This window comes from Salmo salar, chromosome 25, assembly GCF_965601325.2.
Source record: "Salmo salar chromosome 25, fSalSal1, whole genome shotgun sequence".
Lineage (NCBI taxonomy): Eukaryota > Metazoa > Chordata > Actinopteri > Salmoniformes > Salmonidae > Salmo > Salmo salar.
The window spans coordinates 23,969,813-23,995,536 of NC_138315.1; the positions used below are offsets into that span (position 1 = coordinate 23,969,813).

Below are 25,724 nucleotides of genomic sequence, written 5' to 3' on the forward strand. Positions count from 1 at the left end.
CTAGGAAATTTGAACATTTCCGCGTTTCCTAGTTCCGACTAGCATTTGAACGCGGCACTTTGCTCAATGTTTTTCACTGCAGTTCCAAAGGTCGTCACTAGTTACCACAGCCACAAAGTCATAAACCTCGCCTATTTCTACAATTTATCTTCTTAAAATGTGATTTTAAACCTAACCTTAACCGTAACATTAACCACACTGCTAACCTTATGCCTAACCTTAAATTTAGACAAAAAGCACATTTTTAAGTAGCCAATTTTGACTTTGTGGCCGAGTGCCATCTAGTGGAAACCTTTTACAAATGATCAAGATAATGAAAATGTATACATTGTACAATGTACATACATTGCGGAATAATATGAAATATGAATATAACGAGAGGAAATGTTTGTTTGTTGTGTTCATTTATTTATCTCTAAGTAGAACACTTAAAAATCTAAAAGTACAATACATGCAAAAACATATTTCATATCATATCTGTTATTTCTGACCTTTTAATACATTATCAATATGAAAAACATCCATATCCACTAGATGGCAACCATAGTCAAGATTTTCAGTGAAGACAAATCCACTAAGCTTTATCCCTATTTTTCAGTTAGACAATAGCACTTCTGGTCTTTCGTTTAAGCATATCACTAATAAAAAAACAAAACTGCACACTGATTCTTCGTATGTCTTGTATGTCATATTGTGTAATTAACCACTATTCCTATGCAAATATTTTGAAAAACTGAATATATGCAGTGAAAAACATTTATGTAGCAAAACACAGCAGACAACTCCTGTAACACGACATAGTGAATACCTTGTCTCTACAAAGACCAAAGGAACCATATAAGTGCTTCAATTCACACAACACAAAGCCCTATTTGTGACACAGTCAGTAATGTTACAGCAATGTCCTATCCATTGTGTGGTTGGTTACTCCTGGTTATTCTGTAGACTACCCTATCAGCAGGCCATCACAGAGTGGGTGGTTTCAAGGCATTCCCAGCCTCTGACAGACTATCTGCTGTTTTCTGAGGGTTCTGTAAGTTCTGAGGTGTAGTATCCTTGTTCTTGGCTGCAGCTGCCTTGTCGCTCTGTGCTCGGATCAGTTTCTCTCTCTCTAGGGCTTTCTCCATCTCTGTGTAGTAGTCCAGGGCCTTACGCACCGGGTCTATGATGTGCTGCTACAGGGGCACAGAGAGGAAAAGGGATCTGGATATGTTTATACAAATATGGCAGCTAGGCAGTGCTATAGTTGGGCCAGTGAACCAGTACAGAATACCAACACGGCTGCACCTTACATTTTCTACTGCTTGAGTAATGGCACTCTTTTTCACTCTAAAATATTCACTCTAAAATATGAATGAGTACCAGTCCCTTTTGATTCCACTTAATGCAGAGCAGTTGGGGAAGAAGTTGCATTACAGTGAAGCTACATTAGTGTAGTGGTTGTAGACCGGAAGCTCTTACCTCCAGGCAGGGGAAAAGGTTAGCCAGCTCAATGAAGAGGGGTAAGAGGACGAAGCCAATGAAGCCTGTCTGAGAGGACGGCTTGGTCACCTTGTCCCTGTCCATGAACGGGGTGACAGGAAGACCCTCCAGCTTCTCCATGTCACTCTGAGGGAGGCCAGTTGAGAGCAGGACTTAATTAATATTTCATTTTAGTAGTCTATCTCTATGATATACCGTAGCATACCATTTAGAATGAAGCAGTGTTTTAGCCACACATTCCAAGTTGTATGCTAACAGTTATATTGGAACATAACCAATATGTTGTGGTGCTTAGTTACCTGGTTGTAGAACTCCTGCAGGAGGCAGTCTAACCAGGGCTCAGCCACATCCATAGGCCGTGCTTCGTTGGAGATGTCACTCACTTTGATCATGATCATCATCAGCTGGAGGGAGACAGGGGGGATGTATACACTATTGTTCAGAAGTTTGGGGTAACTTAGAAATGTCCTTGTTTTTGAAAGAAAAGCAAAAAACATTTCCATTCAAATGACATCAAATTGATCAGAAATATAGTGTAGACATTGTTAATGTTATAAATGACTATTGTAGCTGGAAATGGCAGATTTTTAATGGAATATCTACATAGGTGTACAGAGGCCCATTATCAGCAACCATCACTCCTGTGTTCCAATGGCACATTGTGCTAGCTAATCCAAGTCAATCATTTCAAAAGGCTGATTGATCATTAGAAAACCCTTTTGCAATTATGTTAGCACAGCTGAAAACTGTTGTGCTGATTAAAGAATCGTCAACAGTGAACGGTAGTGTACGCATCACTTTAATCCAGTCAGGAAGAGCCCCAGGCTGGTACCCTATCAGCACGAGTAGATACCAAGATTCTCCCATCTGATGTTGCTAGGCAACATGGCTGTAGACTCCTATGGTACCATGGCAACATCTGACTAAAAAGGAACAGGGAGTACCAGGATGACATTTACCTGACATCCAGTCTTTGTGACATTTACATGACACCTCATAAACACTGGGCTAAACAGAGGACTATTTCTGAAACATACTGTTTATTCATACCCTTTCTTACCACGTCTCTGTGGTCCTTGTTGCTGAAGTCAAAGACAGGCAGGATGGACTTGAACTTGTTCAGGATCTCGTTATGTCTCGTCATATCAGTGGCCAGGATACATCTAAGAATAATTAAATGCCTTGAGTTGATGCACTCGCCACACATTACGGTTAGATCAAAGTAAACATATATTTGTGTTGGTGAAGAGGATGCGAAGAAATACATTCTCACTTGATTATGCCCTCTCTTATCCGTTTATACTGTTCAGTTGTCAGATTTCTGAAAATGTTGTTTTCATTCTGTAAGAAAGACAAACACTTTACTGTTGACATCTGCAAAGTTGACCCACACACACCATAGCCCAACTTCAGTCACCCATGCCAATACCACCCATAACTTCTCCAGTCACCCATAATCATACCTTCTCCAGGATCTCAAAAGCCACAGCACAGTGGTGATTCTCAAGGGGGGAAATGTCATTGTAGCGCAGGGCCAGTTCTGTACGAGCATTTATCTGAAAGATAGAGCTGATAGTGAGCTATCAATTCATGCGCACACACACACACACACACACACACACACACACACACACACACACACACACACACACACACACACACACACACACACACACACACACACACACACACACACACACACACACACACACACACACACACACACATCTGTGGTGGTCAGATAGATAGGTCACCTGGTAAGCATTGTTGTATCCCGTGTGATCAAGGTCGTGACAGGCTGCGGAGGTCAGCATGGTGAGCAGGTCAATGCTGTCAATCTTACTTTTCAGGTCCGTCAGCCAGATCAGCCCATACATCTACCAGAGAATAAAGAATCGCAAGAGCAGCAGTCCAGAGAGAATACAACTCAATGATGGATAATTGCGATAACAATTGAGTCTATTTCTTAAATCGGTTGAGGGGCCTGGATGCCCTAACCAATCAGGGTTTAGGGTGATTGGATAATTGGATCGTTTTATATGATTGCACAGAGGAATGGGACTACATGATTTCCCCTGACCACCCACTTTTTCTCTCTCTCCACACACACACACACACACACACACACACACACACACACACACACACACACACACACACACACACACACACACACACACACACACACACACACTCTCTCTCTCTCTCTCTCTCTCTCACCATCTGGGTGACACAGAAGCAGTGTTTGAAGTTGTGGAAGGGGATGTTGTTGTAGCGTTTGTACACCTCATACAGGAACTGGTGCAGCACCTCAGGCTCAATGTTAAAGGTGGCAATGAAGTCCAGGTCTGTGTACATGACCTGCAGTAGAACCATGATCTCTGCATCCTCCCACTGCCTGCACACACATAGCAGGACAAGTCAAGAGTCAAAGGTCAAATCATTCATTTTTAGGAGGTCATAAAACCGCTTGTGTATATACTGACAATCACAAGTCTAGCTTTCTTGAGATTAATATAGGTGTGCCCCAGGGTTCCATTTTAGCTCCTGTGTTGTTCTCCATTTTTATTAATGATTTGGGAAATGGGATGCAACCAGCAAAGTTAGATCTATATGCAGATGATACAGTTATATATTCATGTGCTCCTTCTCTGGTTCAGGCTGTTGAAGAGCTCCAGACTGCTTTTCAGTCACTTTTCAGTCACTCCCTTTATGGTCTCAAATTGGTCTTGAATGTACAAAAAACTACATTCATGACCTTTACCAGAGCTAGAACTCTGCCAGAGAACGTTAGCATTGTCACATCTGCTGGCTTATCCATTGAAAGTGTCATCCTACCAATACCTAGGTATTTGGTTGGATGACGAATTGTCCTTTAAAGTTCATGTGGATAATCTTGTGACAAAGCTTAAATTGAAATTGGGTTTTTATTTTTGTAATAAGGCTTGCCTCCCACTTATGGATAGAAAGAAGCTTGTTCAGGCCACTTTTCTCTCTGTAATTGATTACGGTGACTTGTTGTATATGCATGCAACCTCCTCCGTCTTACAGAGACTGGACTCTGTTTATCATGCATCCTCGCGTTTTATTACAAATGCCAAGTCACTCACCCACCATTGCACATTGTACCAAATGGTAGGTTGGACCTCACTTTATATGTGCAGAAAGATACATTTGTATGTGTTCATCTACTGTACAAAGCCCTTTTGGGTAAACTCCCTCTTTGCCTCTGTAGTCTGGTCTCCTACACTACCAGCAGTTACCATACCCGGTCTGCTAGGTGGTTGCTACTTAGTCCTTAGGACATTCACAGTATTAGGCTGTGAATCTCTGCCTTCTCTTCTTGCGCACCAGACGCATGGAATATTCTAAAATCCATGCTTTATCTAGATATGTTAGTGCCACTGAATGAATTTAAAATATTGATGGGAGACTCTGTTACAGAGGAGTGTAAATGCTTTTTTTTAGGTTGGATCATGTTGTTGTATTGTATTGTTGTATGTTTTAATGATGTAATGTATTTATTGTTGCTGCCTTCTTGGCCAGGTCTCCCTTGAAAAAGAGACTCTGGGTCTCAATGGGCTTTTCCATTGAAGGTTAAACATACATACACATATATGTAACTCCAAGTCAATCACACTTCTGTGAAATCAAACTGTCCACTTAGGAAGCAACACTGATTGACAATAAATTTCACATGCTGTTGTGCAAATGGAATAGACAACAGGTGGAAATTATAGGCAATTAGCAAGACACCCCCAATAAAGGAGTGGTTCTGCAGGTGGTAACCACAGACCACTTCTCAGTTCCTATGCTTCCTGGCTGATGTTTTGGTCACTTTTGAATGCTGGCGGTGATTTCACTCTAGTAGTAGCATGAGAGGGAGTCTACAACCCACACAAGTGGCTCAGGTAGTGCAGCTCATCCAGGATGGCACATCAATGCGAGCTGTGGCAAGAAGGTTTGCTGTGTCTGTCAGCGTAGTGTCCAGAGCATGGAGGCGCTACCAGGAGACAGGCCAGTACATCAGGAGACGTGGAGGAGGCCGTAGGAGGACAACAACCCAGCAGCAGGACCGCTACCTCCGCCTTTGTGCAAGGAGGAGCAGGAGAAGCACTCCCAGAGCCCTGCAAAATTACCTCCAGCAGGCCACAAATGTGCATGTGTCTGCTCAAACGGTCAGAAACAGACTCCATGAGGGTGGTATGAGGGCCCGACGTCCACAGGTGGGGGTTGTGCTTACAGCCCAACACCGTGCAGGACGTTTGGCATTTGCCAGAGAACACCAAGATTGGCAAATTCGCCACTGGCGCCCTGTGCTCTTCACAGATGAAAGCAGGTTCACACTGAGCACGTGACAGACGTGACAGAGTCTGGAGACGCCGTGGAGAACGTTCTGCTGCCTGCAACATCCTCCAGCATGAAAGGTTTGGCGGTGGGTCAGTCATGGTGTGGGGTGGGGTGGCATTTCTTTGGGGGGCCGCACAGCCCTCCATGTGCTCGCCAGAGGTAGCCTGACTGCCATTAGGTACCGAGATGAGATCCTCAGACCCCTTGTGAGACCATATGCTGGTGCGGTTGGCCCTGGGTTCCTCCTAATGCAAGACAATGCTAGACCTCATGTGGCTGGAGTGTGTCAGCAGTTCCTGCAAGAGGAAGGCATTGATGCTATGGACTGGCCCGCCCGTTCCCCAGACCTGAATCCAATTGAGCACATCTGGGACATCATGTCTCGCTCCATCCACCAACGCCACGTTGCACCACAGACTGTCTAGGAGTTGGCGGATGCTTTAGTCCAGGTCTGGGAGGAGATCCCTCAGGAGACCATCCACCACCTCATCAGGAGCATGCCCAGGCGTTGTAGGGAGGTCATACAGGCACGTGGAGGCCACACACACTACTGAGCCTAATTTTGACTTGTTTTAAGGACATTACATCAAAGTTGGATCAGCCTGTAGTGTGGTTTTCCACTTTAATTTTGAGTGTGACTCCAAATCCAGACCTCCATGGGTTGATAAATTGGATTTCCATTGATTATTTTTGTGTGATTTTGTTGTCAGCACATTCAACTATGTAAATATATATATATATATATTTTAAACAATGTACTAACTGTAACCTACTGTATGTTTCATATGTAGCAATAACCACTTTAAATGTGCCCTTTAGTGTCCTGGCCAAGGGTTGATAAATAAGGTAAAGTGATGGATTAATAGATTTCTGGATGCAGTAGCTCCGGATGAGCTGCCCTTTTGACTAATCTCTGTACGGGTCTAACAAACACTTACCTGGAATATTTAATCATATATATTCAGAGAACAGTTTTGAAAGTGGTCCTAGAGTAAATGTCACAACAATATGGGTTATTGTAAGGTAGTGTCAAATGGTGGGTGTAGCTGGTGCATGGAAGTCAGGCGCAGGAGAGAAGAGATGAGTGGACAAAGCACTTTACTGAGGCAATTATTAGAACAGAACGCAACCACGTCACAAAATCAAATGCCCACAGAACAAGTGAGGCAGCACAAAGAACAACAACCAAGTAAAGTACTGGCTGCCACAAAGCACGGGTACAAAACAAAACCCGGCGCAACCCAGCCGGAAGCGTGCCAACCTTGACAATAAACAATACCCCACACAGACATGGAGGGAACAGAGGGCTAAATACACATAGTAATTATGAGGAGATGTAAACCAGGTGTGCAGGAAAACAAGACTAAACAAATGGAAAATTAAAGGTGGAGAGGCGATGGCTAGAAGACCGGTGACGTCGACCGCCGAATGCCGCCCGAACAAGGAAAGGGACCGACTTCGGCAGAAGTCGTGACAGGTAGCTAGGGTTTCAAAATTCCAGGAACTTTAAATAAATTCCCTGGTTTTCCCAAAATCCTGTTTGGAGGATCCCAGAACCAAGAGGAATTAAGCAGGAAATCCGGAACCCTCCATCCAGGATTTCTGGAAAAGTAGGGAATTTATTGACAGTTCCCTGAATTTCGTAACCCTAATGGTAGCTTTAGTTTTTTCCCCAAGTGGCCAATATATATTCCCTCTTTTGAAGTGAGGTCTCCACCTCGTTATGTTAGTTCTAAAAGGCCCTGAAGTAATACATACTGTAACCAAACTGGACTGAAAGCTGTGACGTGCATGTCGTACGCATAATGCATCCTTCAAAAGTGCCTGTGTTAACGAAGCTTGTTATAAAGACCTCCTTTTGATTGGTAAACCCATAGCAGACAGCCATTCATATTGATATGAGCCTGTACCACAGATGAAAGGGTTGAATAACCCCATCCTCTTCAGGCCCAGCTCCCTGTCTCTCCCTGTCTCTCTTTTGAAGCAGCAGGTGCAGATGCTGTTTGTTTATCACACAACAGAGACATTGCTCGACCCTCTCACCTCCCACGCACAACCAGCACTCACAGGACCCTGTCGGTAGTCTCTCTGTAACTCCTACTGTGTAAGAAAGTCCATTAGTACATTTTCTAAGGAAAGTGGAAAAAAGGAAAATAGATGGGGAACTCACCAGTTGTCAAAAGTTGGGGTCTTGAGGTACTGTCTCACTTCCTCTGAAACCTCCAAGGAACTATGGAGAACATAAAATTACTATTCTGTTATTTTCATCTCATTTTTATAATATGATATCCAAATTGTGATCTCAATTGCAACACTACTATTCAAGCAATGGAGTCTTGATAAGAGTGGCACAGCCTATTCATCTGATGTCCCATGGTCTCTATCATCATTGAGTGTAAGTAAACCTGCCTCATCTGCAGGAACTTTTCCCGTACATGTTCACATTCCTCTCTGGTCTTGCGCAGCGTTCTCTTGTGGTAGAAAGGAGAGGGCTTCTGTGTTCCCTCAGATAGCTCTTTGAATAGGCCCAGCCAGCTGAGATGTTCAACACTCTGTGGAGACACAGATACACTAGGCTAGGCAGACACAGTGAACTAACATGATACTGGTGTATGAATGAGCCTTTACACATCATTTATCAAATTCTATCTGTACAGCATCAATAACACAACGTACCTCAAGTTTCTCCCGGAATGACTCAACCTGTCTCTTCATCTCATACACGACTGCAGGAGTCTCACCAGCCTCGATCAGGATCTTCTTCTCCAAGCCCTGCAGTCTGGGGTACAAAACATATGGCCGTCCTGACTCACACAGCCCTGAAGTCTATGGCAATGTTCCCTCTAAGCTGCGGGTGTGCACGGGCACACAGCTCCCGGGACTGCCGCAGAAGAAATATCAGCAATATTAGCCACTTTCAAGGCAATATACCAAAACAAAACTAACTATGCAAGACTTACTATGCAAAACTAACTATGCAAGAGATTTTATTGTAGGCAGAACGCATCCGAGTCCCGTACTCTACATAGACCGGTGCGCCATAACCAATCAGAGTTGCAGTAGGCCTATATGCAAATGGACCATTGCCATACAGTATATGGATCTGTGCCATTCACTTTTAACTGGACTGTTTCTACAGCATGAGCGGTCATGAGCAGATGCGCTTGTTTTGAGATCAAAGCGAGAGCTTGATATAGCGACATGTGGACATTTGTTCATATCCTTTGCTAGTTAGTGAGTTATTAGCCCAGTTATAGATAATTTGTAGTCAGCATTGGGGGAGTGATTGCTTCCTACAAGAGCACAAAACGTGTGCATTTCTAGACATCTTTGAAAAGCGAGTCAAGTAGAGAGCCTTTTTTTGTCTCAAAAGGGGCAGTGTTGTATTTTAAGACAGGCTTTAATAGGCTAAGTAGCCAATAGGCAGAGTACCCCATCATTTGTCTGATTCTCTGTAATAATGTTATGGGAACAATGATGCACTTTATTTTGTAAAGTGGTTTCTTGCATCAAACAACATAATGTTCAGTCACCTCCTTGTCTGAAGGACAAGTGGATAAACAGGTTAATGTCAAGCCCTGCATGTTTTTGTTCAAAGTCTCATAGAATGTAGGCCTACATTGAACACCACACATTGGCTGCTACTATAGGCTGAATGATAGAACAACTATTTCCATGTTCAAATGTTATGGGAGGCATTTTCTCCATTGTTTTTGATGGTAAGCCACTCCGGTATGTTTTTCATGGTATGCCACTCTGGTAGGCCTACATTTTGATCAAATAGCCACAGTAGCCTACTTGACCACTGTTAAAACTAACTTAAAGCGGGTACAGCCTCAGTGTTCACAGTAAACGCACGTCGGAAGTTGCAGAGAATTTTCACAACGTTCAAGTTTGCGCTCAGCAGACCTGACATTTGCTCAGTGACTAAAACAATTAGAGGGAACATTGGTCTGGGGTACAGACTCCCACAGCCCTGCAGTCTGGGGTACAGAACATATGGTTTTCCTGACTCCCACAGCCCTGCAGTCTGGGGTACAGAACATATGGTCTTCCTGACTCACACAGCCCTGCAGTCTGGGGTACAGAACATATGGTTTTCCTGACTCCCACAGCCCTGCAGTCTGGGGTACAGAACATATGGTTTTCCTGACTCCCACAGCCCTGCAGTCTGGGGTACAAAACATATGGTTTTCCTGACTCCCACAGCCCTGCAGTCTGGGGTACAGAACATATGGTCTTCCTGACTCCCACAGCCCTGCAGTCTGGGGTACAGAACATATGGTCTTCCTGACTCCCACAGCCCTGCAGTCTGGGGTACAGAACATATGGTTTTCCTGACTCCCACAGCCCTGCAGTCTGGGGTACAGAACATATGGTTTTCCTGACTCACACAGCTTGGTCCGTTACATGGTCAGTCTGGGATACATAACATATGGCCCTCCTGACTCACACAGCTTGGTCCCTTACGTGGTCTGACAGTTTCAGAATGGGCCCCAACCTTGAGGATGGTCACTCCTGTATATACCATGTCAGCCTTACCTTTTCTCCATGGAGGAGAGGTCAAATCCTAGTGCCACAGCAAGTTCCACACCTGCAACATGAGGTACACAATTCAAATATTAACATCAATATACACAGGCCCTAATGAAACAAACAAGAGTTACAACACAATAACAATGCAAGTATGCCCTCTGTCAGCCAATGTCTCTGGCGCCATGGCAGAGAATACCTAAAGGCTCACTGTTGCAGTCAGCAGCCACCACCTCTAGCTTATAACAGGAGTTAGGACTGTTGGGCTCCAGGCGCGGGGAGATGTTGATGATGTTGCCCTTAGGGTTGTACAGCTTCAGAATGTCATGGGGTCCTGCCTCAGCTGCAGAGCGGAACAGATCTTGAAAGTAACAAACACACACATGCATGCAAACACAGACAACATTTTAAGTTGATCTCCTGTGAAAATAGCTCAGGCAACCAAGAGCTATTTTTGCCAATACTCAACACTTCAATCAACACTAGTTTCGAGTTTTGCAATCAAACACCCAATCAAACACACACAAACACACATACCTCCTAGATCTCTCTCTGTATAGCAGGTGAACAAAATACTAGGTTTTTATGTGCTCAGCATCTTGGCCAAGCTTTTGTCAATGCCATTCATACACACAAAGATTAGAAGTGAGGGAATATTATTGCCCGAGGCAGCTCTGTAAAGAGGTAATCTAAAGCTATCAATCACACTGTGTCTGTGCCTAAATAGACGTGCAAAACATCTACCAAAGGAATAAAAGGGAGAAGAAAATAAGAGGTGAAATGAGAAGGTAAAGGATTCGAGAGATATTCTTCGAGAGATAATTTTAAACCCACAATCAATTGCACTTTATGATTGCATTTTATATCAATGCTATTTTTGCGCACTCCAAAGAGGTTTATAGGCAGTCAAATCTACAGGCAGTAGGCAGAATCTTTGAAAGAAAATGAATTCTCATTACATTAGCATCTATGAGATGCATCTCAAGCTATTTGATCACTGAATTAAAGTTCATCCCTTTATGCCTGTCCTTGGTACTGTTTGGAAAATAATATTATTGACATGCTATGTATTTATTTATTTGAATGGACTTTCAATAACCCCTTCCCTTTATCTCATTAGAGTAACAACCCACAACAATGCTGAGACCTCAATAACCCTCACATCAATACGTCACATCTCTAGACTCAATTCTAAAGATGCCATATGTACACCATATGTTAGCTTTGACGCAAATGCAAGTGCAGAGTGTTGTTGTCAGCTGCACCTGTGTCTGTCTCTACCCTGCTGAAGCATCAAGCATGAACTATTTCTCTCTATCAATACAGAGACTGTCTGCTTCTTTTGATGAAGACAACGATTGCATGTCTTTGCATCTTCTGATGGATTGCACTTACATAACTATTTTAGGTCTCATAGTGCTTTACTTGAGTTCTGATCCATTGTTTGATCTGGTAGAGAAGCAATGAAAGTGCTCTGTGCTATTAACCTTTCCCTTTATGTACTTTGTTTATTTATTTCAAAATCAAATCAATTCAAAATCAACATTTATTGGATGTGTACACACTATAGCAGATGTTATTGTGGGTGCAGAGAAATGCTTGTGTTACTAGCTCCTAACAGTGCTGTGAAATGTCAAACAAGTATACAAATCATAAATAATTCAGAGGTTTTGAGAGGTTTCTCATATCAGAGTAATGAGTTCAAAAACAAAATCATGCTTCAGACAACAAAATAAAATTTGATGACATTTCAAAGACACCAAAATAATAAGGTGATATTATTTTAATTGCCTACCTTTGACATCCTGGGCAGGGCAATCCACTGGAAACTCTGCCTGCTCTGGTCTTCCATTCACAGTAAAGTAGATGATTTTTGTTGCCATATCAGTTTTTAAAGCCACTGCCCTCACTGTTCTGAATTTACTGTGTGACCACATTAATTTAGTAGAGACCCACTCCAACGACCCCTCCTCTCTCTCCCTCTGACACACACACTCCTCCTAATGCTATACCCTCCCTTGGCAACAGTTGAATCTGATGCCATGGATTTCCATAAACATTACACTTCTCATATGATATACATTTTATTCAAAGTGATATTGAAAATCTTTTTCGGTACTCACTATTTTCCAAACTTTCATCATTAGTTCTTGTGAATAATATTATTTTTGTGGTCAAGATAAGGCTTGCTGTCTTGATACCTCCAAAACGATATATGACGCTGTCTCAGATTTATTTGTTGAGTCTAGTCACGTGTGTTAAGGACGTCTGGAAGAAGAAAACGTGTTTTCTGTCTCGCGATTCGTTTTATTTATGTAAAAATAGTCAAATAAGTGCCATGAGAGAAACTAAGGCACCAGCGGCTATTAAGCTGGCTAAAGCTTTGTTTGCTTTGAACCTGAAAGAGGAGCCTGAATTCAAGACGAAAGTCCAGGAGATGAAGAAGCGACCCAACAAGGTTGGTTTTCCCAAATTGCACTGGACTGAAATCCACATCATGCACGTGGGACCACGTTCTCAAGCTATACCCAAAACATATACATTTTATTCTAGACAATAGATGTGTTAGTTTATCTAGCCACATTGTTTCCACAAGGGGTGTGCTATAGCCGCATTAGCCTGGTAGGTAGCTAACTAGGAAGCTAGCTAACAGTAGCTAACGCCTAGCATCACCCAAAATTCAAACCAAAGTTTCTAAACCCAGAGACGCAACATCGCGAGACTTCCGGGAACGCTTGCAAAGCAGACCAAATCAAATGTTATTGGTCACATACACGTGTTTAGCAGATGCTATTGCAGGTGTAGCGAAATTCTTGTGTTTCTAGCACCAACAGTGCAGTAATATTTAACAAGTTATATCTAACAATTTCACAACAATACACACATCTAAAGGAATGGAATTAAAAATATATAAATATTTGGATGAGCAATGTCAGAGCGGCTTAGACTTAGATACTGTATATACATATGAGATGAGTAATGCAAAATATGTTAACATTAAAGTGACTAGTGTTCCATTATTAAAGTGGTCAGTGATTTCAAGTCTGTCAATAGGTCAGCAGCCTCTAATGTGCTAGTGATGGCTATTTAACAGTCTGATGGCCTTGAGGTAGAGGTTGTATTTGTCTCTCGGTCCCAGGTTTGATGCACCTGTTATGACCTCGCCTTCTGGATGATAGCGGGGTGAACAGGCAGTGGCTCGGGTGGTCATTGTCCTTGATGATCTTTTTGGCCTTCCTGGCCGGTGTATGGGGTTTGAGATGTCAATGAGAGAAGTATAACATTCTTCCTTAGCTGTTCATTTTCTTAATCTAAAGGCACAACCTAAATTCGAGACAATGTCTGAAGTAGTTGAACATGTTATTACACAAACCTCGTGAAAGTGACACACTGACACATTTTAGTTTTCCTCAAAAACAACTTTATATAAGGAGTGCCTTGGAGTTGAAGTAGTTCGGCTTGAGGCGACTATTAGACACAATGACGTGTTTCTGCACATTTGCTTTGCTAGCCAATGTCGCCATGACATCGTCTACAAGCGTGATCAGGCATTTTTTAGGAGAAGCAGTTTTAGCCCATCTTCACACTGTGCTGTCTTTGGTTCACGCTCCGTGGGGTCGCCAGAATGCAGATGTTTCAGGGATACAGTATTTTCAACCTAACTTCAGTTTCCCCTAAAAACGGTGGTGGAGACTCCGCTCATACGTCTTTTCATGCCTGCTACGTTAGGTTACCCAACATTTCAGTGACAGCATTTATCTAACTTAAATGTTAGTATTTAGTTAGTTCGCTAACTACTAGCCAGCAGATCTGACCCGCATGCTTACAACTGCACTAGGATCGGATAGCATTCATGTGTATTCATGGTTTGCATGTTTCGTAACAGTATTGTTTTGAACGTTCGTTTTGTACATCCTCGACTGAGCGTTCTACTCAATGCATTGTCAATGAGCGCTGATGAAGATTATCAAAAGTGCATTACAGTGCCTTGGAAATACAATGACATTAAGAGGGATGCAAATAACTAGTAGGAAAACCTTTTGTCATCATTTTGATGTCGCTAGATTGACTTTAGATGCAGTATAACATTAGCTAGCTAGCTAAGATTGAGGGCTTTCTACTGGATTTTAGCTAGCTAATGTTAGCATAGTGTAATTTAGACTAAACAGTAGTTAGCCTCTGTCCAGAATGACTGGGTTTATCACCACTTTACGGCACCACTATGGCTCTCCGGTAAATTGTGGCTTGAGAGCGTTCTTAACAATGACGCGACGGAGATGCAACCTAAGAATATTCATCCTTAAGTCTATTGATGAATTAACATGATTTTAAAAAATCCCCCTCAAAATCCGTCAATTTAAATGTTTTTTTGCATGGGCTGCGTTTCAATCCACTGCATCCACATATCTCAGCCTAACGCATCTGCGGTACCGCCTATGTACCAACTTCTGTCTGAACCGTTTGCGCTGCGCTATAAACTAATATGTTTTGCTCTACAACCCCGACAAGTGTCACAGGACTCTTCTGATAGTAACCCATACAAATTAATTTAAGTATGTGAGTAGTGTTGTGCGACCCCTGCCCAGAGAGTGAACTTTGGGTGATGTTATCTAGCTACCAGGCCTTAGCTACTGTTAGCTAGCTAGTGAGGCTAGCTAGCAGGCTAATGTGGCTATAGCACATCCCTTGTGGAAACAATCTGGTTGGATAAACTATAAAATGTGTTGTATGAAAAGGGCAGTATATTTAAACTAGCAGTTTTAATTTATTCGGTGTAACAGTTAATGTTAATGACAATGGGACAATTCGGAGTACCACGAATTTCTCATCCCTGGATTGAGGTACGTTTTCTGAGCCATATCTCATGCTGGTTCCGCCCTAGTGCAGCTGTAAGCAAGTGAGATCTGCTGGCTAGCGAACTACATTTTATATAATGTTCTGTCTTACCCACATTTTCCTCTTTCTTTACAGGGACAACAAATAAGTCCGAGGGTGTTTTATGTTGGCCATCTTCCCACTGGGTTGTTTGAGCCTGAGCTCAAATCCTACATTGAACAGTTTGGAAAAGTCATCAGGTTACAACTGACCAGGAGTAAAACGGTAAAAAAAAAACTTGGGATCCATTATCTTGAAAATGTAAGAGTGGAATGTGTTGTGTGATGCACAGATGTGAAGAATGGCACTGTCTGAAAATTACCTCAGATGTAACAGTTGTCTGTGGTGAGATAACTGTGCCGACAGTATTGTGGTACGCTAAGCTTATTGCCTGCTTTGTATAGCAGTGTGATTAAACCCTTGTCCCCACATTACAGCCCTTGACTCATGGAAACAGCCATGCACCAATCAGATTTAGATACCATTGTTAGAGTTCATATTGGGAGGTGATACAGGCTAAATTATACCACAGCGTTGTTGAATACTCGTTTCTGATTGGCTAGAAGGGAATTTTAGAATGGGCATTAAACCAGATATCGGGACAGTTGGATGTCCTGATTACAGAACGACCAATGGATTTTTTTTTTTAAGGCTGGTGATGATTTTTGGCGATCAAAGAGGCCGATGGACAATAGTTAATATCATTAAATTGGAAAAATTGACCAAATTTCCCAGACAGCCATGTATGCATTAATGCATCCATTTTAAAATCAAACAAATGTGACTGGTAAAAACAATCTAACTACATAACGTAATGGTAATAATTTTATTTGAATGGTAAATCTCTTAATAAACTGGGTAAATTAAGATGGCATAGGGCTACTCACAATACAGGTGAATGCATATTCAATAGGAATGTGTGCATTTATTGAGTCATTGATCTTGTTTTGGCTGATCAGTGGAGTCTATGGAGTCTACTGATGAACAACATTTGCAAATAAGCATCACTCCAGCATGTCACGCCTGTATGGAAGGACATCTTATAGGCACTATCTGTCAAGAAATGGGTGGGTTGATCCAACTGCTACGATTGGATAGAGCGAGGCTTTAACTCCGCTCCCTTTCACATCTCCCTCATCGCTAATTTCACTTGCTGCTGCTACGATGAGAACTAGCTCAATGGCGATGACGTTTGTTACCAAGCCATAAATGTGCATAATATCTAACAAGGAGAGCGAGAGTCGGGAAAAAATGTGAAAGGACGATCCATGTTCTGTCTGAATGACTCATTTGTCCATAGTTTGAGAAGTTAGAACGCACACTGCTCTATAGCTTTCTTGGTCCATAAACATGCAGGAATATTCTTAGGTAGCTAAACCTATTGGCAACCTCTTATTTAGGCATTTTAAAACCTTTCCCTATTACAACAATCATCTAATCCGTCTATCAACTGTACATTTACGGATACGCTTGTGGCTTGTCAGATCAGCACACCAGTAAATAGCAAGTCAGATGACTCGTTGCTTAAAATGGTGCATGTTCAAAATCATAACCAGCTGATGTTAGCTAGCTATGTTGGCTATTAGCACTATTATTTGATATCTTAGAACCTTGCTTATCTAGCCAGCATAGTAGCTAATTTATCTAGCTAGCTAACATCACAATTATTTAGCTATATGACCCATTAGTGTAAACTTTTATCTTCATAGCGAGCTTGCATATTGCATACATGTCTGGGCACATCGACACGAGCCTTATTATTAGTGAATTAACAAAAATAATATTTTCAACAGGAGTTTGATTAGTCAATTAATAAATGTGTCAATACTGCACCTTTCTGTTGGAGAATGAGCTAGCTTGCTGCTGCTGATTTTCCTAGCTAGACATTCTGCAGTGCTCGTGTCTCAGGTGGTGAATGGTGGCTGGCATAGCAACAGCTTTGCTATGTAGAGGGACAATCAGCAAAACTGATAGAGAGGGGCCGATATTGGCCTTTTCTAGTCTCACTGATTTGTTTTTGAAGAGACTATTGTTGCACCATCTTCTTATGATCTAACGTGGTGAGTGATGAACATACATTTCTCCGGTCCTTCAATGTTGCAGTCAGGTCGCAAGTGGTGCTATGCTGTCAAATCCTCCTGTTTTCAGCAACTGATATTTTTATTTGGTTGTTATATTGTCAGGTTTGCTAACAACAAACTATTTAGCTAGCTTATAGCCTTGTGTTTTGATATGCAATGCAAGTAAAAAGTTCAAGTGTCCTGACGAGAAGGCGAACTTTCCTAGCTTTGCCAGCCAGGCAAAATCGGGCATCATCAGCACATTGTTATGGATGTATCCAAATGAATGTCAGTAGAAAACAGTTTAAACAAACGCAAATGCGGTTGCTTTGCTGTCAATCTGGCTACAGAGGTTGTGACTGTGTTAGCCGTAGGTAGTTGGCTGGCTAGCAAGCAAGGGATAAGAGCATGGCAACGGAACATAAAGAACAGTTGACTGGGTTCGCGTCCATAAATACCTTGAAAAATGGGCTCCGCCTCATCACGCTGCGTCATCCATTATTTCAAAGGTAATGTACAGAACGTCAGCGTTTTACCCTTACATAACAACATTCTCCTCTCACAGACAGGTGGAGTTCGACTGATTGTCACCAAATCGTTGCTGAGACCATGAACAACTACCTGATGGGCGAGACACTGATCAAATGTAAGTTAAAGACTGTACTTATAATTAATAATGACGAATACCAGGAGAAAATCTTACCGCTCTGAAATAAAAGTGGATGGCCCTCCCTTCAGTAAAATATATATATTTTTTTGAATTGGAAGAAGCCTTTGACTCGCATTCTGAAGTGCCACAGTACACAGCAGTCAATGGTTAGGCAGCACAAAAGGGTTTACATCAGCAAGAGCAGTACAGGCCGGGCTCATGATAGAGAATGCCATTGCAGTGTGTAATGCAGTGTGGCCTAGTTTTATATACATCATTCCAGCAGCACAAAAACTATAAGGAAGTACATTTTCTTAGAAATATGACTTTGCCCTGTGCTTCTCCCCTAGGCCTATAGTTTAGGCAATGGATAATTTTGAGGCCACACTCTGCGCACCTGGTATAGCGTGCCCAGCAGGGAATCAGGGATGAGGTATGACATTTCATCGATTATAAACTACATGACCCTCCCCTGGACTAAAAAAATACTAAACCCTCCCCCAGACTGAAATTGAAAAAAGCAGGACCCTACCCCATTTTCCTCCAGGTAACAATTATGTACATTTTGACCGCTCCTTTATCTGAAGAAATAATCCAACTTTTCATTCATTTAAACCTAGAATCATATGTTCAGGTTTAACATTCGCCCTAGCTCTTGATGTCTTGTAGTGTGCGTGCATGTTGTGGGAGGAGAGCAGCAGACCCATTTCAGTTTCACCAGAGCTGGGATAATAAAGTTCTATTGCATTCTCCAGGTCATCTGGTTCCTACTGAGGTGCATGAGAAGCGGTTTGTGGGATCACAGAGAGCGTTTAAGAAGCCCAGGCAGCCTGCTGTGGCTCGCTACAACGAGACACACACCAGAGGGGGTCAAGGAGATGACTGGACGACTCCTCCATAAAGAGGCCAAGCTCCGCAAAAGGCTTGCAGAGAAGGGAATCAACTACGACTTCCCAGGGTTTGTAAGTGTTGCATTTGACTCATCGGTTCTAAAGATATATATTTTTTTTAATATTCCTGACTTTTTAAACAATTTTAATTTGCATTATTTTCTTGTAGCCTAATTGTAAACTCTCTTTTTGAAGGCTTCTCAAGTGCAACAGAAGAAAAAGTTAGATTACACTGTGAATGCATCCGCTTGTAATGAGGTAAGGACAATTCATCTGAACTAGGCAACACTTTTGTGAATGACTACATCAAAGTGCAAGATTGCATTTTTGATGCATATAGCTTTGATTTAGGCACTGTCTGAAAATTACCTTCGATGTGCCAGTTGTCTGAGGTAAGATGACTGTGCCGACAGTATTGTGGTACGTTAAGCTTATTGCCTGCTCTGTATAGCAAGGTGATTAAACCCATGTGCCCACATTCACTTCGCAACATCTAACAAGTAAAGGATTCTTGCACTCGGTAAGAATTAACATGTTCCCATCCATGGAAGAAAATCATTGGCGACGCTAATAGAGCCCCATAGCTCCGGAATGGAAAATGTTGTTTCTCTGTGTTCTAAGATTCTCTGTGTTAATGTCTTTCTCCTCAAGACGTGACTCCAGTGTGCACCCCCTCAGTTCTGGACAGGATGAGGTCCATGAAGATCAACGATGATGACAGCGATGGCGAAATCATCAAGAATACCCCCGCCCCAAAAAAGTCTAAAGGCAAATGGAAAGGGAAAGGGGAATACCTAGTCAGTTGTACAACTGAATGCATTCAACTGAAATGTGTCTTCCTCATTAAACCCAACCCCTCTGAATCAGAAAGGTGCGGGGGGGCTGCCTTAATCGACATGCACATCTTCGGCACCTGGGGAACAGTGGGTTAACTAATCAAATAAAATGTATTTATATAGCCCTTCTTACATCAGCTGATATATCAAAGTGCTGTACAGAAACCCAGCCTAAAACCCCAAACAGCAAGCAATGCAGGTGTAGAAGCACGGTGGCTAGGAAAAACTCCCTAGAAAGGCCGAAACCTAGGAAGAAACCTAGAGAGGAACCAGGCTATGAGGGGTGGCCTTTCCTCTTCTGGCTGTGCCGGGTGGAGATTATAACAGAACATGGCCAAGATGTTCAAATGTTCATAAATGACCAGCATGGTCAAATAATAATCACAGTAGTTGTCGAGGGTGCAACAAGTCGGCACCTCAGGAGTAAATGTCAGTTGGCTTTTCATAGCCGATCATTGAGAGTATCTCTACCGCTCCTGCCAGGTAGTCCTGAGGCATGGTCCTAGGGTTCAGGTCCTCCGAGAGAGAAAGAGAATTAGAGAGAGCATACTTAAGTTCACACAGGACACTGGATAAGACAGGAGAAATACTCCAGATATAGCAGACTGACCCTAGCCCCCCCCCCGACACATAAACTACTGCAGCATAAATACTGGAGGCTGAGACAGGAGGGGTCAGGAGACACTGTGGCCCCATCCAATGATACCCCCAGACAGGGCCAAACAGGTAGGATATAACCCCACCCACTGCCAAAGCACAGCCGCCACACCACTAGAGGGATAACTTCAACCACCAACTTACCATCCTGAGACAAGGCCGAGTATAGCCCACAAAGATCTCCGCCACGGCACAACCCAAGGGGGGGGGTGCCAACCCAGACAGGAAGACCACGTCAGCGACTCAACCCACTCAAGTGACGCACCCCTCCTAGGGACGGCATGGAAGAGCACCAGTAAGCCAGAATGACAGATTTTTACCTTGTCTGCTCGGGGATTCGATCCAGCAACCTAAGGAGCAGAGTCCGATTTAAGATTCCTCCTCTGAGGAAGAGGAGACTGAGGAGGAGTCCTTCCTAGAAGGGAGTGAGAAGCCCACAACTTGTGAAGAGCCCTCAGGGGACAAGAGCCAGTCCTATAGTAAGGAGCAGAGTGAACAAACGTCAACACCTGTTGTTTAAGGGACAATAACTCAATTGAATTGTCTTGCTTGTAAAGCAGATACATTTTACAAGGTGGTTGGTCCTCTATATAATTGCCCAGAGGAGAATGACTAGAGAGTCAATGAATGTTTGACAGTGTTAGACCCTATGTACCTGTATAGCACCTCCTAAAGTCCCATAGCCAAGGCATAAAATTAACACCTGCCAAATGTGGGTAGATTTTGGTATTTGGTGGTAAGATGTTGATTTCAACAGCCCAATTGGGGGTGGTCAGGGCTCCACAGTGCAAGCATTTCACTCACATTTGTGAATAAAAATAGTAAAGTATGATGACATTTATATAAAATAAATGCTTGAGTAGCGCGTCCGTGTTTTGTTTCCTAGCTGGTAAATTAATTCACAAAGTCAAAGAACTAGCTATGAATCCTGGTTTGCACCGCCGTCTCTTGTGTTGCCATTGCTATCAACGTTCTACAGATGTTGCAGCATAATGATCTTTGACTGATGTTTAATGGGAAGTCTTTCTGAACAGGGGACAATGTATTTTTTTGGTCAAATTTACTCTATAGTGGCCTGGAAATACAATGATATTAGACAAATTAGTCTAAAACAACTTTGCCATCATTATGTCAAGTGAATTGAAAAAAAAAAATATATATATATATATATATATATATATATATATATATATATATATATATATATATGAGCTCAAAAAAATAAAGGCAACACTAAAATAACACATCCTAGATCTGAATGAATGAAATAATCTTATTAAATACTTTTTTCTTTACATAGTTGAATGTGCTGACAACAAAATCACACAAAAATAATCAATGCGAATCCAATTGATCAACCCATGGAGGTCTGGATTTGGAGTCGCACTCAAAATTAAAGTGGAAAACCACACTACAGGCTGATCCAACTTTGATGTAATGTCCTTAAAACAAGTCAAAATGAGGCTCAGTAGTGTGTGTGGCCTCCACGTGCCTGTATGACCTCCCTACAACGCCTGGGCATGCTCCTGATGAGGTGGCGGATGGTCTCCTGAGGGATCTCCTCCCAGACCTGGACTAAAGCATCTGCCAACTCCTGGACAGTCTGTGGCGTTGTGTGGCGTTGGTGGATGGAGCGAGACATGATGTCCCAGATGTGCTCAATTGGATTCAGGTCTGGGGAACGGGCGGGCCAGTCCATAGCATCAATGCCTTCCTCTTGCAGGAACTGCTGACACACTCCAGCCACATAGGTCTAGCATTGTCTTGCATTAGGAGGAACCCAGGGCCAACCGCACCAGTATATGGTCTCACAAGGGGTCTGAGGATCTCATCTCGGTACCTAATGGCAGTCAGGCTACCTCTGGCGAGCACATGGAGGGCTGTGCGGCCCCCCAAAGAAATGCCACCAAACACCATGACTGACCCACCGCCAAACCGGTCATGCTGGAGGATGTTGCAGGCAGCAGAACGTTCTCCACGTCGTCTCCAGACTGTCACGTCTGTCACGTGCTCAGTGTGAACCTGCTTTCATCTGTGAAGAGCACAGGGCGCCAGTGGCGAATTTGCCAATCTTGGTGTTCTCTGGCAAATGCCAAACGTCCTGCACGGTGTTGGGCTGTAAGCACAACCCCCACCTGTGGACGTCGGGCCCTCATACCACCCTCATGGAGTCTGTTTCTGACCGTTTGAGCAGACACATGCACATTTGTGGCCTGCTGGAGGTCATTTTGCAGGGCTCTGGCAGTGCTCCTCCTTGCACAAAGGCAGAGGTAGCGGTCCTGCTGCTGGGTTGTTGCCCTCCTACGGCCTCCTCCATGTCTCCTGATGTACTGGCCTGTCTCCTGGTAGCGCCTCCATGCTCTTGACACTACGCTGACAGACACATCAAACCTTCTTGCCACAGCTCGCATTGATGTGCCATCCTGGATGAGCTACACTACCTGAGCCACTTGTGTGGGTTGTAGACGCCGTCTCATGCTACCACTAGAGTGAAAGCACCGCCAGCATTCAAAAGTGACCAAAACATCAGCCAGGAAGCATAGGAACTGAGAAGTGGTCTGTGGTCACCACCTGCAGAACCACTCCTTTATTGGGGGGTGTCTTGCTAATTGCCTATAATTTCCACCTGTTGTCTATTCCATTGGCACAACAGCATGTGAAATGTATTGTGAATCAGTGTTGCTTCCTAAGTGGACAGTTTGATTTCACAGAAGTGTGATTGACTTGGAGTTACATTGTGTTGTTTAAGTGTTCCCTTCAAAAGCAGAAAGCTACAGCAAAAATGGATCAAGCATATCAGCCCAGTGGATAAAAATACATTTAAAAAAAATACACATACACATTATTTTTTTGAAAAAAATGTGTATGTGTATTTTTTTTAAATGTATTTTTATCCACTGGGCTGATATGATTGATCCATTTTTGCTGTAGCTTTCTGCCCCCCAGATTATTGAATCACTTGACTATTATATCTGGTACTATCCCCAAGGTTTGGAAGGTGGCCCATGTACCCCCCCTTCACAAAGGTGGAGACCCTTGTGACCTGCCCTATTTCTAAACTTTCTTGCCTAGCTAAAATATTAGAATCTTTGATTAATTCTCAACTAAGATCTTTATCTTTGAAATGTAATCAAAATGTACATCAGTCGGGTTTTAGACCAGGTCATAGCACTATCTCCGCTGCATCCCTAGTTATGAATGATGTGGTCAACTGTGTGTATAAAAGACAACATTATGCTGCCCTCTTCATTGACCTGTCAAAGGCTTGAGATACTGTTGATCACTCACTGCTAATTCAGAGGCATTCCTCAATTGGCCTAGACCAGGCTGCATGTAACTGGTTTACAAATTACTTGACAGATGGACCTCAATGTGTGTCGACTGATGGTGTTAAATCAGGTTTCCTGGATGTTACGAAAGGTGTCCTGCACAGGTCGACTCTGGATCCTGTACTTTTTACAGTTTACATTAACAATATCGAGTTGTCTGTAAAAAAACTAACCTGCACTTCTATGCCAATGATATTGTTGTGTATGCTATTCCCCCCCCCACGGTTGACCAGGCTCTATCTGAACTACAGTCTGCCTTCATTGTATTAAAGAAAATCTTTATTGACCTGAAATTAGTATTGAATGCAGGTAAAACTAAGTATATGATGTTCTCTAGAGCTCATAAAAATTACTCTGATTTAAGCATATGTACTTTTGATGGTGCCGCTGCTTACAAATATCTGGGCATCTGGTTAGATGAAAAGCTGTCTTTTAAAAAGCATATTGAGGAGTTAGTGAAGAAGCTGAGAATAAAAACGGGCTTCTATAGAAATAGATCCTGCCTCTCGCTAAACAGTAAAAAGCAGATTATTCAGTCGACGTTCCTATCGGTCCTAGACTATGACGACGTCTATATGAATGTAGCTGCCACTTCATTAAAGCTTTCAGATGCAGTTTATCATAGTGCACTGCACTTTATTATAGGTGATCATTTTAGTACTCATCACTGCATTCTCTATCAGAAAGTTGGTTGGCCCTCTGATGTCATGTAGGTTGATACATTGTTCCACAAATAACATGGCAATCTTCAAAATGTTCTTAAATGTTATGTTTTGGTGCCTCTAGGGAAATTCAGAAGGCCGATTTGTTTTCTAATTCTTTGTGGGTCTGTGTAATCTGAGGGAAATATGTGTCTCTAATATGGTCATACATTTGGCAGGAGGTTAGGAAGTGCAGCTCAGTTTCCACCTCATTTTGTGGGCAGTGTGCACATAGCCTGTCTTCTCTTGAGAGCCAGGTCTGCCACTGTGTACAGTACTCTCTGTTTAGGGCCAAATAGCATTCTAGTTTGCTCTGTTTATTCTTTCCAATGTGTCAAGTAATTCTATTTTTTGTTTTCTCATGATTTGGTTTGGTCTAATTGTGTTGCTCTCCTGGGGCTCGGTGGGGTCTGTTTGTGGTAGGTGTTGGCTTTGTATTTGAAGGTTTGGGAATCGCTTCCTTTTAGGTGGTTGTAGAATTTAACATCTCTTTTCTAGATAATTAGCGGGTATTGGCTTAATTCTTCTCTGCATCCATTATTTGGTATTTTACATTGCATGCAGAATTCTGCAAAATATCCTGTGTACAGTCTCAATTTGGTGTTTGTCTCTTACGCCTTCCCTGTGGCTGAAGTTGGTAGAGCATGGTGTTTGCAACGCCAGCATGGTGTGTGCAACGCTAGGGTTGTGGGTTCGATTCCTACGGGGGGCCAGTAAAAAAAAGAAAAATAAAATGCATGAAATGAAAACGAAATGTATGTATTCACTACTGGAAGTCGCTCTGGATAAGAGCGTCTGCTAAATGACTAAAATGTAAATGTCTCATTTTGTGAATTCTTGGTTGGTGAGTGGACCCCAGACCTCCCAACCATAAAGGGCAATGAGTTCTATAACTGATTCAAGTATTTTTTGCCAGATCCTAATTGGTATGTCAGATTTTATGTTCCTTTTGATAGCATAGAAGGCCCTTCTTGCCTTGTCCCTCAGATCATTCACAGCTCTGTGGAAGTTACCTGTGGCGCTGATGTTTAGGCCGAGGTATATATAGTTTTTTGTGTGCTCTAGGGCAACGGTGTTTAGATTGTATTTGTGGACCTGGCAACTGGACCTTTTTTGGAACACCATTATTTTTGTCTTACTGAGATTTCCTGTCAGGGCCCATGTCTGGCTGAATCTGCAGAAGATCTAGGTCCTGCTGTAGGCCCTCCTTGGTTGATGACAGAAGTACCAGATCATCAGCAAACAGTAAACATTTGACTTCAGATTCTAGTAGGGTGAGGCCGGGTGCTGCAGACTGTTCTAGTGCCCTTGCCAATTTGTTGATATATATGTTGATATATATGCAGCTTAAGCTGCATCCCT

The 25,724-nt window shown here is 42.7% G+C and overlaps 1 protein-coding gene and 2 non-coding genes across 3 annotated transcripts; 2 read left to right on the forward strand and 1 right to left on the reverse strand.

The window, feature by feature from the left end:
* Window positions 1-385: 385 nt before the first annotated feature.
* Window positions 386-12,882, reverse strand: LOC106586425 (high affinity cGMP-specific 3',5'-cyclic phosphodiesterase 9A). Its single transcript, XM_014173664.3, has 14 exons — window positions 12,161-12,882; window positions 10,565-10,726; window positions 10,375-10,426; window positions 8,509-8,611; window positions 8,242-8,384; window positions 8,003-8,062; window positions 3,703-3,880; window positions 3,237-3,359; window positions 2,946-3,038; window positions 2,756-2,823; window positions 2,543-2,645; window positions 1,782-1,886; window positions 1,462-1,608; window positions 386-1,175 (listed from the first exon to the last, which is right to left on the reverse strand). Exons 1-14 carry the CDS (start codon window positions 12,300-12,302, stop codon window positions 966-968), a joined length of 1,689 nt encoding a protein of 562 aa, XP_014029139.1. The 5' UTR covers window positions 12,303-12,882; the 3' UTR covers window positions 386-965.
* Window positions 12,883-15,546: 2,664 nt separating this feature from the next.
* On the forward strand, window positions 15,547-15,674 carry LOC123730667 (small nucleolar RNA ACA64). Its single transcript, XR_006762102.2, has one exon. It is a non-coding gene; the product is annotated as a small nucleolar RNA ACA64 (small nucleolar RNA).
* Window positions 15,675-19,192: 3,518 nt separating this feature from the next.
* Window positions 19,193-19,320, forward strand: LOC123730666 (small nucleolar RNA ACA64). The gene has a single exon (XR_006762101.2). It is a non-coding gene; the product is annotated as a small nucleolar RNA ACA64 (small nucleolar RNA).
* The last annotated feature ends 6,404 nt before the right edge of the window (window positions 19,321-25,724 follow it).

What these genes read in the sequence shown, in the direction of transcription:
- LOC106586425 (XM_014173664.3), bottom strand. Translation starts at nt 12,302, where the DNA reads ATGTGGTCACACAGTAAATTCAGAACAGTGAGGGCAGTGGCTTTAAAA. An exon ending in CTGCAACAGTGAGCCTTTAG is followed by an intron (nt 10,427 to 10,564) that starts GTATTCTCTGCC and finishes CTCATGTTGCAG; the next exon opens with GTGTGGAACTTGCTGTGGCA. An exon ending in ATAAGAGAGGGCATAATCAA is followed by an intron (nt 2,646 to 2,755) that starts GTGAGAATGTAT and finishes AATTATTCTTAG; the next exon opens with ATGTATCCTGGCCACTGATA.